Source organism: Pelophylax lessonae (genome assembly GCF_965119305.1).
Source record: "Pelophylax lessonae genome assembly, chromosome: 11".
In the NCBI taxonomy this organism is placed as follows: Eukaryota; Metazoa; Chordata; class Amphibia; order Anura; family Ranidae; genus Pelophylax; species Pelophylax lessonae.
The window spans coordinates 38,209,416-38,224,145 of NC_138778.1; the positions used below are offsets into that span (position 1 = coordinate 38,209,416).

The 14,730-nt window shown below is 44.8% G+C and overlaps 1 protein-coding gene across 9 annotated transcripts in view; it reads right to left on the reverse strand.

Annotated features, from left to right (window-relative positions):
• EPB41L1 (erythrocyte membrane protein band 4.1 like 1) overlaps positions 1 to 14,730 on the reverse strand; it is a 239,218-nt gene that overhangs the window by 20,974 nt on the left and 203,514 nt on the right. For 5 of the 9 annotated variants that reach the window (XM_082272041.1, XM_082272042.1, XM_082272044.1 and 2 more), the window contains 2 exons: positions 12,728 to 12,886; positions 831 to 932 (listed from right to left, as the gene is read on the reverse strand). In XM_082272041.1, the coding sequence (XP_082128167.1) occupies positions 831 to 932; positions 12,728 to 12,886 (261 nt within the window). The remainder of the gene's footprint in view (positions 1 to 830; positions 933 to 12,727; positions 12,887 to 14,730) is intronic. The other 4 variants (XM_082272048.1, XM_082272045.1, XM_082272047.1 and 1 more) reach the window with 1 other exon arrangement.

Consider the following 14,730-nt stretch of genomic DNA (forward strand, 5'->3'; position numbering starts at 1 on the left):
TCAGGTTATTACCCAGGCATATGATTTTGTAGGGAAAGTTCCACCTTTCCCTGTAAAGGCACATTCTTTTAGAGAAAGAGGTGCCTCTTGGGCACATCACCATTGAGCCTCTATGGCTCAGATTTGCAAGGCCGCGACCTGGTCAGTGGTTCATACGTTCACTTGTTTCTATCGAGTGGATGTTGGAACCCAGGAGGAATCTGCATTTGGCTGCAGTGTTCTGCAGGCAGCGGTGTAATCCTTTTTTTGGGTCAGATGGCGGTATTTTTTTGTGTCCCCCTCCCCTCAGATGCATTGCTTTGGGACATCCCATACGTTATGATTTATGGCTCTGTGTCCCGTGATGTACAAAAAGAAAAATAGATCTTTTAATACAGACTTACCTGTAAATTCCATTTCTTGAAGTACATTACAGGACACAGAGGTCCCTCCCCTCGTTTATGGGGTCTTTATTGCTTGATACAAAACTGAGGTACTTCCTGTGTGGGAGGGGTTATATGGGGGGCATCAATTCTGATTGGTTGCCAGTGTCCTTCACCTAAAGGTGGCTATACAACCCATACGCTTTTATTTATGGCTCTGTGTCCCATGATGTACTTCAAGAAATAGATTTTAAAGGTAAGTCTGTATTAAAAAATACATTTTTTACCAGCCCTTCTAAAAGCTAATGATCTAAGGGAAGTGCCCTTATTTCTGATCCTCCCTAGAGTGAGTAATGAGCAGTTGTGTTTTGAGCTAAACTGGGGAATTTAGTCTTGGAATCAATACTTTTGTGCAGTTCAGAATTGAATGTTGGTTAAGTGCACAGGAGAGTAGGAAAGTGGAGGCACCTCTGGGGATGAAGCCAAGCTTTTCAGGGTAAAGACCTCGGAATCCTGTGCAGCACCAGCATCTGTCTCTTCTTCTTCTTTCCCGGTACCTTCCGCCTCCTGCTTTGTAAAGAAATCAAACAAAGTGGGTCATTCAGAGAAGGGATCAAACCAGAATAGTTGCATTTTAATACGACTGTACAATTATAGTTAAAATATGAATTTGGTTTTACAAGCACAACCATGTATTATATTTTTGGGGCCATAAGATACCCCTTTATAATTCACCTGTACTACATTGGTATCATAACACTATGTACAAGAGGAAGCCAGGAGTAACATTTTCTAAAGAAAAGGTAAATATAAGAAGTAATCCAAAAAATTTACATTATGTCTTGAATTTCTCAAGAAAAAAAGCAGTGTGCTTCCTCTGCATTGAGCCTCATAGCTGTATATCACCTAAGATACTGCTGCCTCTGACTGCCTATCTCAAGAGATTTGGAGTGAGTTTTGATGATGTTACTACTTTTACCAGGTGAAAATAAAGGTAAAAGGTTTAAAAAAAGAAACCAAATGCAGCCACTACAGAAGTGGGGCCACATATACACTATATTACCAAAAGTAGAGAAGCCTGCCTTCACACACACATGAACTTTAATGGCATCCAAGTTTTAGTCCGTAGGGTTTAATATTGAGTTGGCCCACCCTTTGCAGCTATAACAGCTTCAACTCTTCTGGGAAGGCTGTTTACAAGGTTTAGGAGTGTGTCTACGGGAGTGTTTGAACATTCTTCCAGAAGCGCATTTGTGAGGTCAGGCACTGATATTGGACGAGAAGGCCTGGCTCGCAGTCTGCATATAAAGTGGTTTGTTAGGAGTATTATTTGGTTGAGTCTATGTGTGCGTTTGGCTGGCTTAACCTAAAAACAGCATATAAACAAAATATTTTCTGTATAGACCACAGAAAAAAAGACAGGTTTTTAGTCAGCAAAAAGTATGACGGGCTCTAAGTAAAGTGATCATAGACATTTATTGATAAAAAATTCTGGGGTGTAATAACCCTGCAAGATTACATAATATGTGGTTACAATCAGTGCACAAGACAAGAAACAAGACAGACATAACATTGAACATATAGTGACAAAAACCGGCCGGCACTTTAAAGTGATACTTCAAGAATCTCAGTACATATGTAATCAATCAATTGCAAGTTGCATAATTAATGTCCTTGAAGAGACTCCTTATGGGACAGTTGGGCGCCAATGAAGTGGATTTAAATTGAAGTGTACCGTTATTATTGGATATACATTTGGTGGTGTCACTCAAAATGAAATTGTTGGTATGCTTCAGTTTTTGGGAGAGGATTGGGAGATGCCTTTTTGGTCCGAAAGGCCGTTAAGTGAGACAGTATAATTATTTTGGGTAATTGCTGTATGGTGATATATTGATCGTGGGTTGGTGTGGCTTGGTGGGGGCTGGGCAGGGATCTGACAAATGTCTAGATCGCTGACGGTATGTAACCGTTTCTTCACCCCTATTGATGGCTAGGTGTCGCTCTTGGTTACAGTTAATTAGTTAGTGTTTGTGATATGGGGGTATGCATAAATACAGGGGGCTTGGGCAGAGCCAGTGATGATCGGGTTAAATACCCTTAATTGTTGTTACCATTCAATGGCGGTATGATGAGTTAGCCCAGGTGGTCGTCCTGTTTTACCTAAAACAGGACGACCACCTGGGCTAACTCATCATACCGCCATTGAATGGTAACAACAATTAAGGGTATTTAACCCGATCATCACTGTAACCAAGAGCGACACCTAGCCATCAATAGGGGTGAAGAAACGGTTATACAGAAAATATTTTGTTTACTGGCTCGCAGTCTGCACTCAAATTTATCCCAAAGGTGTTCTATTGGGTTGAGGTCAGGACACTGTGAAAGTCAGTCAAGTTCCTCTACCCCAAACTCGCTCAGCCATGTCTTTATGGACCATGGGCCAAGCCCAACCCCCGAAAAACACCCCCCCCCCCCCCTACTAAATGATTTGGAGCAGTGCACAAAACAAGGCCCATAAAGACATGGATGAGGGAGTTTGGGGTGGAGAAATTTGACTGGACTGCACTTACACATGTCAAAGTTGCAAAATTGTGTTCAGGCATTAGGATTTGTTTTACCTTTGTCATGTAGGGGTTAATGTGTTTTTTTTGTTTTTTTTTTTAGATGAATATTGCTTTAAGGAGGGAAGAATGCCAGCCTAGAATGACTTCTGATGTGTATAAAATGAAAAATATAATGGATGAACACAATTTAATAGCTGGTGTTAAACTGAAGAGATGAGGTCTGATAAAATCAGCCAATCCTAGGATGAAGGCAGATGGAGAGCATCCCTAGAGAAGAAAGATCTGAGCTGCAGACATCATTAAAGCTTGGTAGACACTAACAGAAGCTAGAAATTATCAGGCGTGATATCTTCGGAATAAAGCAGAATGAAATGAACGCAGGAAAAAAAAAATTTATACTGCTTTGGTCTAATCAGGACACAGCAAGAGGCTGCTCAGACCTTCACAAGAGTTTCAGCCCCCAGGTAATCTCTTTGATAAATCTTTGGGGAGATTTAGAGAAGCAGAAATCTGATCAAGACAAATTAAGATGTTCCAGACAGAACCTTCAGAATAAAAGTCTCTCTGGGGTTCATGATTAATGACGCTTTTGCTGTGATGTTCCTACCTGGAATGATAACAAACTACAGTGATTATTTCGTATTTTGGACATGCTTAAGGAAACATAATTTGGAATCTTAACACATTTGAAAAAACAATGGGATTTTTGACTTACCATAAAACCCATTTCTCTGATGTTCATTGACATACACAGCTCCTCATTTTCATGACTATATGGGTTATACTGCCCCCTAAAGGAGTAGGACACTAGGCAGACAAAACTTGACTTGACTACGCCTATGTGGGCAGTCGCAGGGGGTATACTCCCACTCTCTGCTAATGGTATTCAGTTATGTTACAAGCAGTGTCAGAAGAGAAAAAAAAAAACAACTCCATTGAGGGGCGGGTGCTGTGTCCGTCAATAAACATCAGGGAAATAGAGTTTACAGTAAGTCAAAATCCCATTTTCTCTTTCGTTCATTGATGGACACTGCTCCTCATCTTCATGACTATATGGGACATCCCAAAGTAGTATCAAACGCGAGGGGTGGGAACAGTAAGAAAAAACCTTCCCCAAGGCTAAAAATAGCCAACCAGTAAACATGGAGCTCAACTATCAACAACTGGCGCTCACTAGAAAAAAATATAAAACACAACCAAAGTAGAACAATTCCTCTAAACAACAGCCTGCAAAACCTTGCGGCCGAAGGAAGCATCTGCAGATGCCAGCACATTCATCTTATAAAACAGACGTACAGATGGCCGCCTTGGAAACCTGCAGTACTGACGCAGGATAACAGAAGGCCCAGGGGGCACTAAGCACCCGTGTAGAGTGCGCCTTAAAAGGGAAAGGAGGAAACCTGACCCTAAATGGAATAAGCCTGAACCACAGTCTGTCTGATCAATCTGGAAATGGTCGTAGCAGAAGCAGCCAGCCCTTTGCGAGGTCCATCTGTGAGGACAAGTAGGACAAGTAGTGAGTCTGACTTTCTAAAAGACTCCGTAGCTGCCAGGTACACCCTTTTTGCCCAAACCACATCCAGGGAATGCAAAGCAACTTCCTTAGGATGCTTAGGCCTGGGACACAGGGAAGGTAACACGATGTCTTTATTCAAATTAAAATCAGAGACGACACCCTGTTCACAGAAGTGAGAGCCACCAAAAAGACCTTCTGGGATAACGTAAGCAGGGGAACCTCACGAATATCTTCAATGGGAGGCTTCTGGAGAACTGAGAACACCAAATTGAGGTCCCACGGTGGCAACAGAGACCGCACTGGAGGAGCCAAATGTCTCACTCCCTGGATAAAGGTACATACCAGGGAATGTGTGGCCAACAGACATTGAAAGAAAACCGCCGGGGCCTAGACCTGGCCCTTGGTGGTACTCAAGGCCAGGTGCTGCTCAACCCCTCGTTGAAGGAAAGCCAAGATCCGAAAGATCACTGAAAAGGAGCGAGGGTGAACACCAAAGGAATTTACACCACACAATGTACATCTTCAAAGTGCGATGGTAAATCTTCCTAGAAGTAGATTTTCTAGCTTTTAACAACGTAGGAATCACCAACTCAGACAAACCTCTATCCTTTAGCACCTGGCTTTCAACAGCCAAGCCATCAAAACCAGCGACTGTAAAGCAGGATGGAAGATTGGCCCTTGAGACAGCAGATCTTCCCTGAGAGAACACCGGCTACTTCCCGAGCCGCCAGGACACTTCTTGTGCCCCCTTGGTGATTGGCATAGGCCACTGTCGTGGCATTGTCTGATTGAATCCGTACCGCACACCCCTGGAGACGACTTTTCCAATGAGCAAGACAAAGTCTAATTGCTCTGATCTCCAGTACATTGATCGGTATCCTGGACTCTTCCTGAGTCCAGAACCCCTGAGCACACTCTGTGCCGAGGATGTCTCCTCACCTCGGACAGGCTGGTGTCTGTGGTGACGACTGTCCAGTACAGGGGAAGAAATGATTTTCCCTGACGAAGTGCCGGAGAACAAAGCCACCTACCCGGGGACCCCCCATACTCTGGCTCAACAGGATCAGATTGTCTAGAGACTGAGGATCCTTGTTCCATTTCCCTAGAATCTCCATTTGCAGAGATCTCGTGTGGAACTGTGCAAATGGAACCACCTCGAAGGTAGACATCATCAGGCCCAGCACCCGCATACAAGTCCGAAAAGATGACGGTCTGCTGGAAATCAGAAGCTGACTTGCCCCCTACAATTTCTGAAGCTTTTCCAGAGGAAGAAACACTCTGGCTGAGGCCGAGTCCAGCGTCAGACCCAGATAGTTCAGGCTTCTGGACGGAACCAGAGCAGATTTCTGAAGATTCAAAATCCAGCCAAATTCCCTCAGAGTTTATCCAAGTTGGCCAACAGAGCAGTCAAAGACTCTGCTCGCAAAAGCAGATACCCCAGTATCACTATCCCCGCTGACGCAGCAATGCTAGCAACGGGCCCAATACCTTTGTAAAAAAAAAACAAGGAGCGGAGGCAAGACCAAAGGGTAACGCCACAAACTGATAGTGCTCCTCGCCCACGGCAAAGCGGAGGAAGCACTGGTGGGCGGCACATATTAGGATGTGAAGGTAGGCATTCTTTATGCGATGTAGGTGAGGAAATCCCCCTGATTTAGGAACGGCACAACTGTGCAAATGGTTTCCATTTGGAACTTCTGAAAGAGCAGCTTGAAGTCCAGAATTGCACGCACCTGGGAACTGTAAAAAGGTTTGAGTAAAAACCTTGAAAACGTTCCGATGTCGGAACCAGAACAATCACCCCTTGAAGTAACAAGTCTTGCACTGCCCCATAGTGATCCTCTAAGCGATTTGGGGACAAGTGCAGGTTGGAAGGGGAAGAAGCTTTCCGGAGGATATAATCAAAACTCGATCTTATAGCCGGAGAGAATGACTTTGTGGACCCACTAGTCCTGGATTAGGGAGGTCCACGGATCCAGAAACCAGTGAAGACATCCCCCCCCCACCCCAGATATGGGTGAGGGTGCCTCCTCATGTGGAGGAAGACTTGTCTGCAGGTCTGGCAGAACCCGCTTGTGGCTTGCTGGACCAAGACCTCTTAGAACCCCCACCGAAGGCCCTGAAGGGACAAAAATGGCACTCGTGAGCCAAAAAGAAAGGCCCCCGTCTGGGACAGGACTCCTTACCCTTGGAAGCCTGAGGAAGAAGAGTACTCTATTCCCCTGTGAGACCTTTGATTATGTCATCCAAAGAAGCTCCAAACTGGTGATCCCCCACAAATGAAAGATCGGATAAGGCCTTCTTAGAAGCATTTCAGCCATATAATACGCCGCAGGACCACCGCTGAAACAATCTAGAAATCAAGGGAGTGGCATCCAAAGAGGCATTAAAGACAAACTGTAGCCCTTGGACCAACTGATCCACCAGCTCTGCAAAAGCAGGGGGGGCTGTACCCCCTCCAGGTCCCGGCATAGAAGTTTTGCCCACTTCATCATAGCTTGCGACACCAGGACAATAGTAAATACCGGTCTAAGTGCCAAACCAGCCACAATGAACATAGGAGGTCGGAGGCCTTGACCTGCCATATCAGTCGGGTCTGTGAAGACCAGGGACTCTTTAACTGGGGATGACAGTGGCTTTATTCAACCGGCATGTGGGGAGTCCACTACAGGAGGAACTGTCCATTTTTTAAGGAGGGAATCCTCATAGGGTACCGCATTGCAAAACGCTTCGGGATTGCAAAGGTGCATTTCAGGCACCCCCACTGTTTTGTGACAATATTGTCAAAGAAGGTGGGAAAAGGGAACACCTTTTGAGGACCTGTGGGTGCCAAAGGTGACCCATGCCTCTGATGTTGCGTTAGACGCATCCTCCATCTTTAAGGGTTCCCACACTGATACAATCAGTGCATCCACTAGCGCCTTTTCATGTCCGAAACAGAAGAATCATCCTCACTATCTGAGCATGCAGGGTGCGTGGACGCAGATCCTGAAGGGTAACTCGCATCTGTGGCGGCCGAATCAGATTCTGAATCTGATGAGACAAAGAAAACAGGTGAAGGCGAGGGATACTTCTTGCTGGCCCATTTGCCCAGGACCAAATCTACCTTGGAAACCAAGGACTCCAAGACCGCCATCAGTGCAGTCAGTTGTTGGGACCCAGAGGGCCCGACAGCCTCTGAAAGGGGATCAGGTGGTGAAATATGCTCCAGGGACTACATGAATTAAGAGGGGAGCCCACACATAAGAAGTGTAAAACACTGCAAGGGACAACTCACTGTGCTGTCGGCACCTCAAGGCCCAGCACAGAGCACTACTGCTGCAGTAGCAGAGAGAGGGAGAGAAAACCCCACAAAAGGATTCACCACCACTGGCCAGATACTCACAGCCCGAACTAACTGCACACAATGCGGCGATCGGGAAGAGGAATATCCATGGATCAGCATTAGAGGCCAAGAAAGAGCTTCTGGAATCACCGCCCATCCAACTCCAAAAACATGGCTGCCACTTATTTCACAAAACATGGCCACCGATCTATAGCTTAAAAGGCTACAAGAAAATGGCAGCTCCCAGGGGGGACCCCAGCAGCACAAAAAAAAGATCCCAACATGCCCAATCCCCCCCCCCCGAGGAACGATAGTTCGGTCACTAGCAACCCCCCCCCCCCATCGCCAGTGCAACACCCCAGGCCAACCAGAAATGGTATGTCCACCCCGGGGGGGGGGGGGTTGGGGGATGGACAGATGGGGGGGGGGAAGGCCTGCATTAGACCATCAAAAAAAGGGGGGAGGACGCTGACTGAGAGGGAGGGGAGCCCGGAGGTGCCTATGTCTAGTGTCCTAATCCTGTAGGGGGCAGTATAATAGCATATAATCATGAAGATGAGGAGCTGTGTCCGTCAATGAATGAGAGAAATAGAATTTTGAAGTAATAAATAACAGGGTGTTCATGTTACAGATCAACATTTAAGGCATGCGAGAGCCCCAGCTAATTGTTGTTGTTTTCAATGAACTCTCTTGATTGTCAGACACTGCCAGAGAGAGCGGCAGGCCAACCAGTTGCACATTCTTGCACAGTCTGAGATGGGCAGCTGAGCTTCCACAGAACAGTGTGTGGGGCAGGGCCTCCTTGCCCTGCAAGTGGAGGTACCTCTTCATATGTACGTGCTCACCAATGCCTAGGACCATGCAGGGCCCCATTCATGTGGAAGTCAACATTAGGGTGGAACCCCGGCTTAGAAGCAAGCTGTACACTCTGTGCAGCGGTGTAACATACAGAGGTCCTCTGTGAAATGTCCTCTCCCATGCCACTGCACACCTTAGCCTTCCGGATGTACAGTAGTATTTAGGGGGGACATTGCTGAGCCTGTGCCCTACTCTAATAGTCCAGCATACCTCTGCCACCACCCTCCCTGTGACAAAATTGGGGCTATCCGTGCACTAGCACTTATGCATGCACTGTTCTTCTAGATCTACCACATACCTCCATGCACTTGAATAACTTCAGACCAGGCTTAGAACAGGTAAAGAGGTTGTAAACTCTCTCTTGGAAGTTGTACCTATAGGTAAGCCTTTAATAAGGCTTACCTATAGGTACTGTAAATATCTCCTAAACTTGCACCGTTTAGGAGATATTTACTTTTAATGCAGCTGATTACGTCATCGGCGCATGCGCTCTGAAGGAATGGCCATCCGTGCCGTCCCTTCAGAGCCCTGTGCCGTGAACGGCGGCTTCCGTACGCATGCGCAGGAGTGATGTAATCGCGCCTTCGGCCAATCAGATGGCCGGAGGACGCGAACCAGGAAACAGGAGGGCCGAACATGTCGGCCCTCCTGTGCTATGCGGGCGGCACTGCGGGGGCTTCGTTCTAAGGTAAGTATTTCATAATGAGCTAGTAGGCGATGCATACTAGCTCAATATGCCTTTGTCTTACAGGTTTTTTTTTTTCTCATTTTTTTGTCCAGAGTTTACTTCCTCTTTAGGCTCAGTTCACATTAGTGCGATGGCAAACATCGCATGTGATTCGGAGCGCTCTGCTATGAAAATCACATGCGATGTCTGTGCGATGCGAAATCAGCCATACAGATAGTATGGCTGAATTTGCATCTGATTCGACACAAACATGCACAGGACCCTTTTTTGGGTCCGCACCAGAATCGGATCGCATGGCGGTTCACACTTATGCGATCCGATTCGTGTCCGAATGTCAGTTCGCACTGCGATATGTGAAGTGATCTCGCTAACTTTGAATTGACACCCCCCAGCGATTCACATATGGCAGTGTGAACTGCCTGCGCTGGGAATGCGATGCGGGAACCCGCAGTAGATTTGCAGGGTTCCCGCATTGCATAAGTGTGAACCGGGACTATAAGCACTTTACCTGTCCAGGTAGTAGTACATAATTGGCAAGGTCCTTGGTGAGGTAGATTGCCATGCAAGCAGGTCAGGGGTTCCTGGAGGTTACATTTTCTCAGACAGCCATGCAGTCCCTTCCCCCTTTTTTTATAGGCATACCAAGGTAGAGGGCAGAACCCCAAAAGCCCGGGAAAATGAAAACTGTGTTAACCCTTCTCCACCTGCCTACAAGTGTTTGGAAGAGCACCTGAATTGTGGAAGCTCTGCACAAAAATAGCATTTAGAGGACAAAAGTCTAATCACAAGTATTGATTGTAAAGTCCCTGCTGCTGATCTTTCCCCTATAACTGACATTCCATGTCTTGTTCTGCACTGTTTATTTGTGCGGTGGCGGCTATCCTGGTAGATGAGCAGGGATTTGCTTCCTCATGTCAGAGCTGCTTCCCTGATGACAGGTGATCTGATAATTGATCACACGCTATTCATAAAGCAGCAAAAGTAGGGTTAGCTCCAATAGACTTTGTCTCTGCGCAAATCTTGCAAGGCTAATGGGGTTGTTTTAGATATGCTTATGTAGCAGATTCAGGATAGATGTTGGTTTGATTTGCTTGGGAAAGAAATAGGTAGAGCTATCAGTCCTAACTATACTGTTAACAGTAGTTTTGGTTTTAGTTTACAACTGTTTAGTGGCATTGTATTAGGGCTCCATTTGCTGATTCTTGCTGTATATTTTGCTCTTAGCGGTAAGAACACTCAATCCTACATATTCGTTGTGTAAGTTATCTACACCTGTTATAACTTGTCACGTATTAGATCTTGTTTTACAGATTTTCCTACTGCACCAAATATCTAAGTATGAAAATCGTTCTGTGCATTCGATGAGCACCGCTATTCTACACTTGGAACTCATGCCCTTTGTTTTCTTATGCTAACTGTTTTGTGTGGTTGTTTGTATGTATGTATGTATGTATGTATGTATGTATGTATGTATGTATGTATGTATTAAATAAAAAAAATAAAAAAAAAAAACAATAAAAAATATTTAAAAAAATATAAAAAGCAGCAGGAGTATTATAATAATCAAAAGCAACATCAGGGAAATCCTAGCATTGCAGCTTTCTCTTCAGCAAACACTGAGAGCAGCACAGTATTGACATCACCAAATCTCACCCCAGATAAGATGAGATTAGCAGTTTATAATGATCTTACGTTGCAGATATACAAATATGAGGCTACAGAACAAGAGTACCAAGGCACAGAAAGTGCACTGCTATTTTTCAATTTTTAATTGGGTCAGTTGTTCATTTTGGTCCCTTTCACACGGGTGGACAGATTGCCCGCTGATCTTAAAGCGGAGTTCCACACAAATGTGGAACTTCCGCTCATTTGCTCCCCCCCCCCTCCGGTACCACATTTGGCACCTTTCCGGGGGGGTGGGGGTACCTGTTTTTGACAGGTACCCTTTCCCACTCCCGGGAATGGCGCCGCGGCGAAGTGAGGACCCCTCCTCCTACCCTCCGCCGCCGAGCCAATCCAAATGCGCAGCAGTAGGAACCCGTTCGTGAAGCCGCAAGGCTTCACTGCCGGGTTCCCTGACTTGCAATGGCGGCGCCAGCACCCCACAGCCAATGGAAACATTGGCTGCGGTGCCGACATCGTGGGACTCCAGGACAGGTAAGTGTCCTAATATTAAAAGTCAGCAGCTACAGTATGTGTAGCTGCTGACTTTTAATTTTTGGAGGGGGACGGAACTCCACTTTAACAGAGCAGATGGATGACAGGTCCGTGTCCCCTCAGTTTCTGCAGAGTGTACACAGACAGAGCCACAAAATCAGCTCTGTTATGTATGGCTGGCCATGTCTAAACCGACACCACTGTCTTTTTACACCTGACTACCCTCCGATCTGATCCGCCTATATGGAGGAGAAAAGATCCCCTTCTGTTTGTTTTTAGTGGACCGATCAGATCAGAGGTAGGACGTGTGTTCGTTTGCACCCACCGCTGCATAGGGAAGAATTTATTTAAACAAAAAGCCTATTGTTTTTGATATGCAGTACTTGGGCAATCTCAACATTAGGGTTTACATGTACTTTATTCTGTAAATGTGAGTCTACAGCTCCACTTTGTGCTTTGACCTGTCTTTCTTTGTGTATTAGTAAGCCTCAGTGTCTTATAGTGGAGAGGACAGGCCTGAGTATTGACTTAATGTATATAGAGCATTTAGACTAGTGAACGACCGATATCGTTTTTTTATTGCCGATACCGATAATTTGGTCATCGCATATCAGTATTGGCCGATATATTCCGATATTTTCGGACATTTAAAAAAAAAATGTTTTATTTTTTTTTTTACAGGTACTCTTGTGGAGGGATCTGGGGGTTTAAAATACCCAAACCCCTCCTCTGCACTTAAAAGCATTCAAAACACCAAGTTTGGCTGTTATGAATGCTGTAATCTTTTTTAATTTGGCGCCGAGTACCCGGAAGTGATGTCATGACATCACTTCCGGGTACATGGAGACCCGATCAGAGCCAAATGCGGCTTTGATTAGGTCTTCAGCGGCCGTGTAGGTAGGATGCCTGAGTCTCCTGGTGGGACGGGAGACTCGGGCGAGCCACAGAAGGCGGCGGGAGGGGGGGGGGACATTCCGCTCCTTATAATGACAGCCGTGCGGCTTCTCAGCCGCATTGGTTGTCATTACAAGACAGCCGACCGTCGCCCCTGGTACCGAGGTGATGCCTCTAGCTTCAGGCATCACTCCAGTACAGCACTTTCCCCAAATATCGGCAATATTGGTAACCTCTGGGGCCGATTATGATATATCTGGGAAAGTGCAGATCGGCCCTCGATATATCGGCTTACCGACAATCGGTCGATCCCTAATTTAGACAGACTGGTCCTTTAACACTATAAAATAAAAGTAAACTTACCTCTGGTTTGGGGGATGAGGAGGTAGGTGAAGACGGCAGCCTCTTTTCTCGCCCACGTTCTCTGTGAACAAGTTTGCTGTTTGGCTGTTTCAAGGTTCTTTTCAGCTCATTAATACTGGCCTGGTGCTTCAGTAGGACATCTTCTGACTTGTCCAGGAACTATGTGAGGGATATAACAAACACAAGTCAATAGCCTGTTGCAACCCCTTCACTCTACCACATGAACCATACCTCTCTGGCAGTGAAGGGGTTCCGGTAATTCTGAAAACCTGTGGTTTAAAAATGGAAAAGCTAGGTGCAGGGTTCTGGAAGGTCTGGCGTTCAGGTGTAACAGCAGACTCTTTAAAGTGGACCTGTATTCCATATTAAGATAAAGAAAATTTTCAGCTCAAGGGCAGACACCACAAGATATCTTTTATTAACTTTTATTAGCCAGAAATGGGCACTCAGTCCACCTCTCTGATAAAGTTTCACTTCATCACTGGGACCTAACTTTCCCTTACCTCATGATTAAGCTCCATCACCTGCCATAACACTATCCAATGACCAGAGATGTATAGTAACTAAGTAGAACTACTGCACTACTGTACTTAAGTAGCGAAAGGCGGTATCTGTACTTTCCTAGAGTAGAATTTTTTTCTCCTACTTCCACTTTTACTTCACTACATTTTTTCGATGATTTCAATACTTCTACTCCGATATTTTTTTTTTTGTGCTGCATAGTTACTCGTTACTATTATAAAAATTACCACTGCCAGAACAGTAGATGGCAGGTTTCATGAAGCTCAAAACATGTGTATTATCAGTGCATACGAAAATAAAAGCTACTGTATGTATAAATAAAAGCTGCATTTGAAATAATAAAAAACAATATGATGTTCAAACTTTTGACTTCTTTCTTTAATAACTACATAACACAGTACTTGTACTTTTACTTTCAGTACTTGTGATGGGTAGGAAAGTGCGCTGATTCAATATAGGGTGTGCTGCTACCTTAGAGTGTATGTGGTAGAATATGTAAAGAAATCAGGTGCGCTGCCCTAGTGCATATGTGCAACATACAAAATGATGCAAACAAATAAACCAAAAATGCAATAATAATGCAAAAAAATGAAAACGTATGCAATTCGTGTAAAACAAAAAATGTCCAGAAGGTGACTAGTGATACACCAATGTGCAATAAACGTCCATGTTATAAGTCCATGCACTTTATTTATGGACTTATAACATGGACGTTTATTGCACATTGGTGTATCACTAGTCACCTTCTGGACATTTTTTGTTTTACACGAATTGCATACGTTTTCATTTTTTTGCATTATTATTGCATTTTTGGTTTATTTGTTTGCATCATTTTGTATGTTGCACATATGCACTAGGCAGCGCACCTGATTTCTTTACATATTCTACTTTCAGTACTTGAGTAGCAATTTGTTTTTCAAAACTACTGGTACTTTTACTTTCAGTACTTGAGTAGCAATATTTTTAAAAAAACTACTTTCAATACTTAAATACAAAAAATGTTGAATACTTTAGTACTTCTACTCAAGTCACTTTTTGATCGAGCACTTCCACTTCTACTCAAGTCACTTTTTGATCGAGCACTTGTACTTTTACTCAAGTATGGGTTTCGAGTACTTTATACAACTCTGCCAATGACATTGGCTGGTGACAGCACCACCGGACTGAGCACTGGCAGTTGATGGAGCTTAACTGTAAAGTTGCCTAAGTCAGGGTCCAGTAACAAAGTACAACTAGATAAGAGAATGGGAAATCTTGGAGTGTATGTCCTTTGGCATGACTTGTACTTTAAAAATTTGCAAAGTGGAGTACAGGTTCATTTTAAGATTTACTGAGATGAGAAAGTACGTGCAGATAGGTAGGAGAGGTGGGAAGGAAGGTATCTAGGTGGCAGGGAAAGAGTTGTTAGGAGGTTTTGTATGAGAACATGCTGGGGTGGGCAGGTAATCATGGAGGGTATGTAGTAATCAGGTGGAAGTATA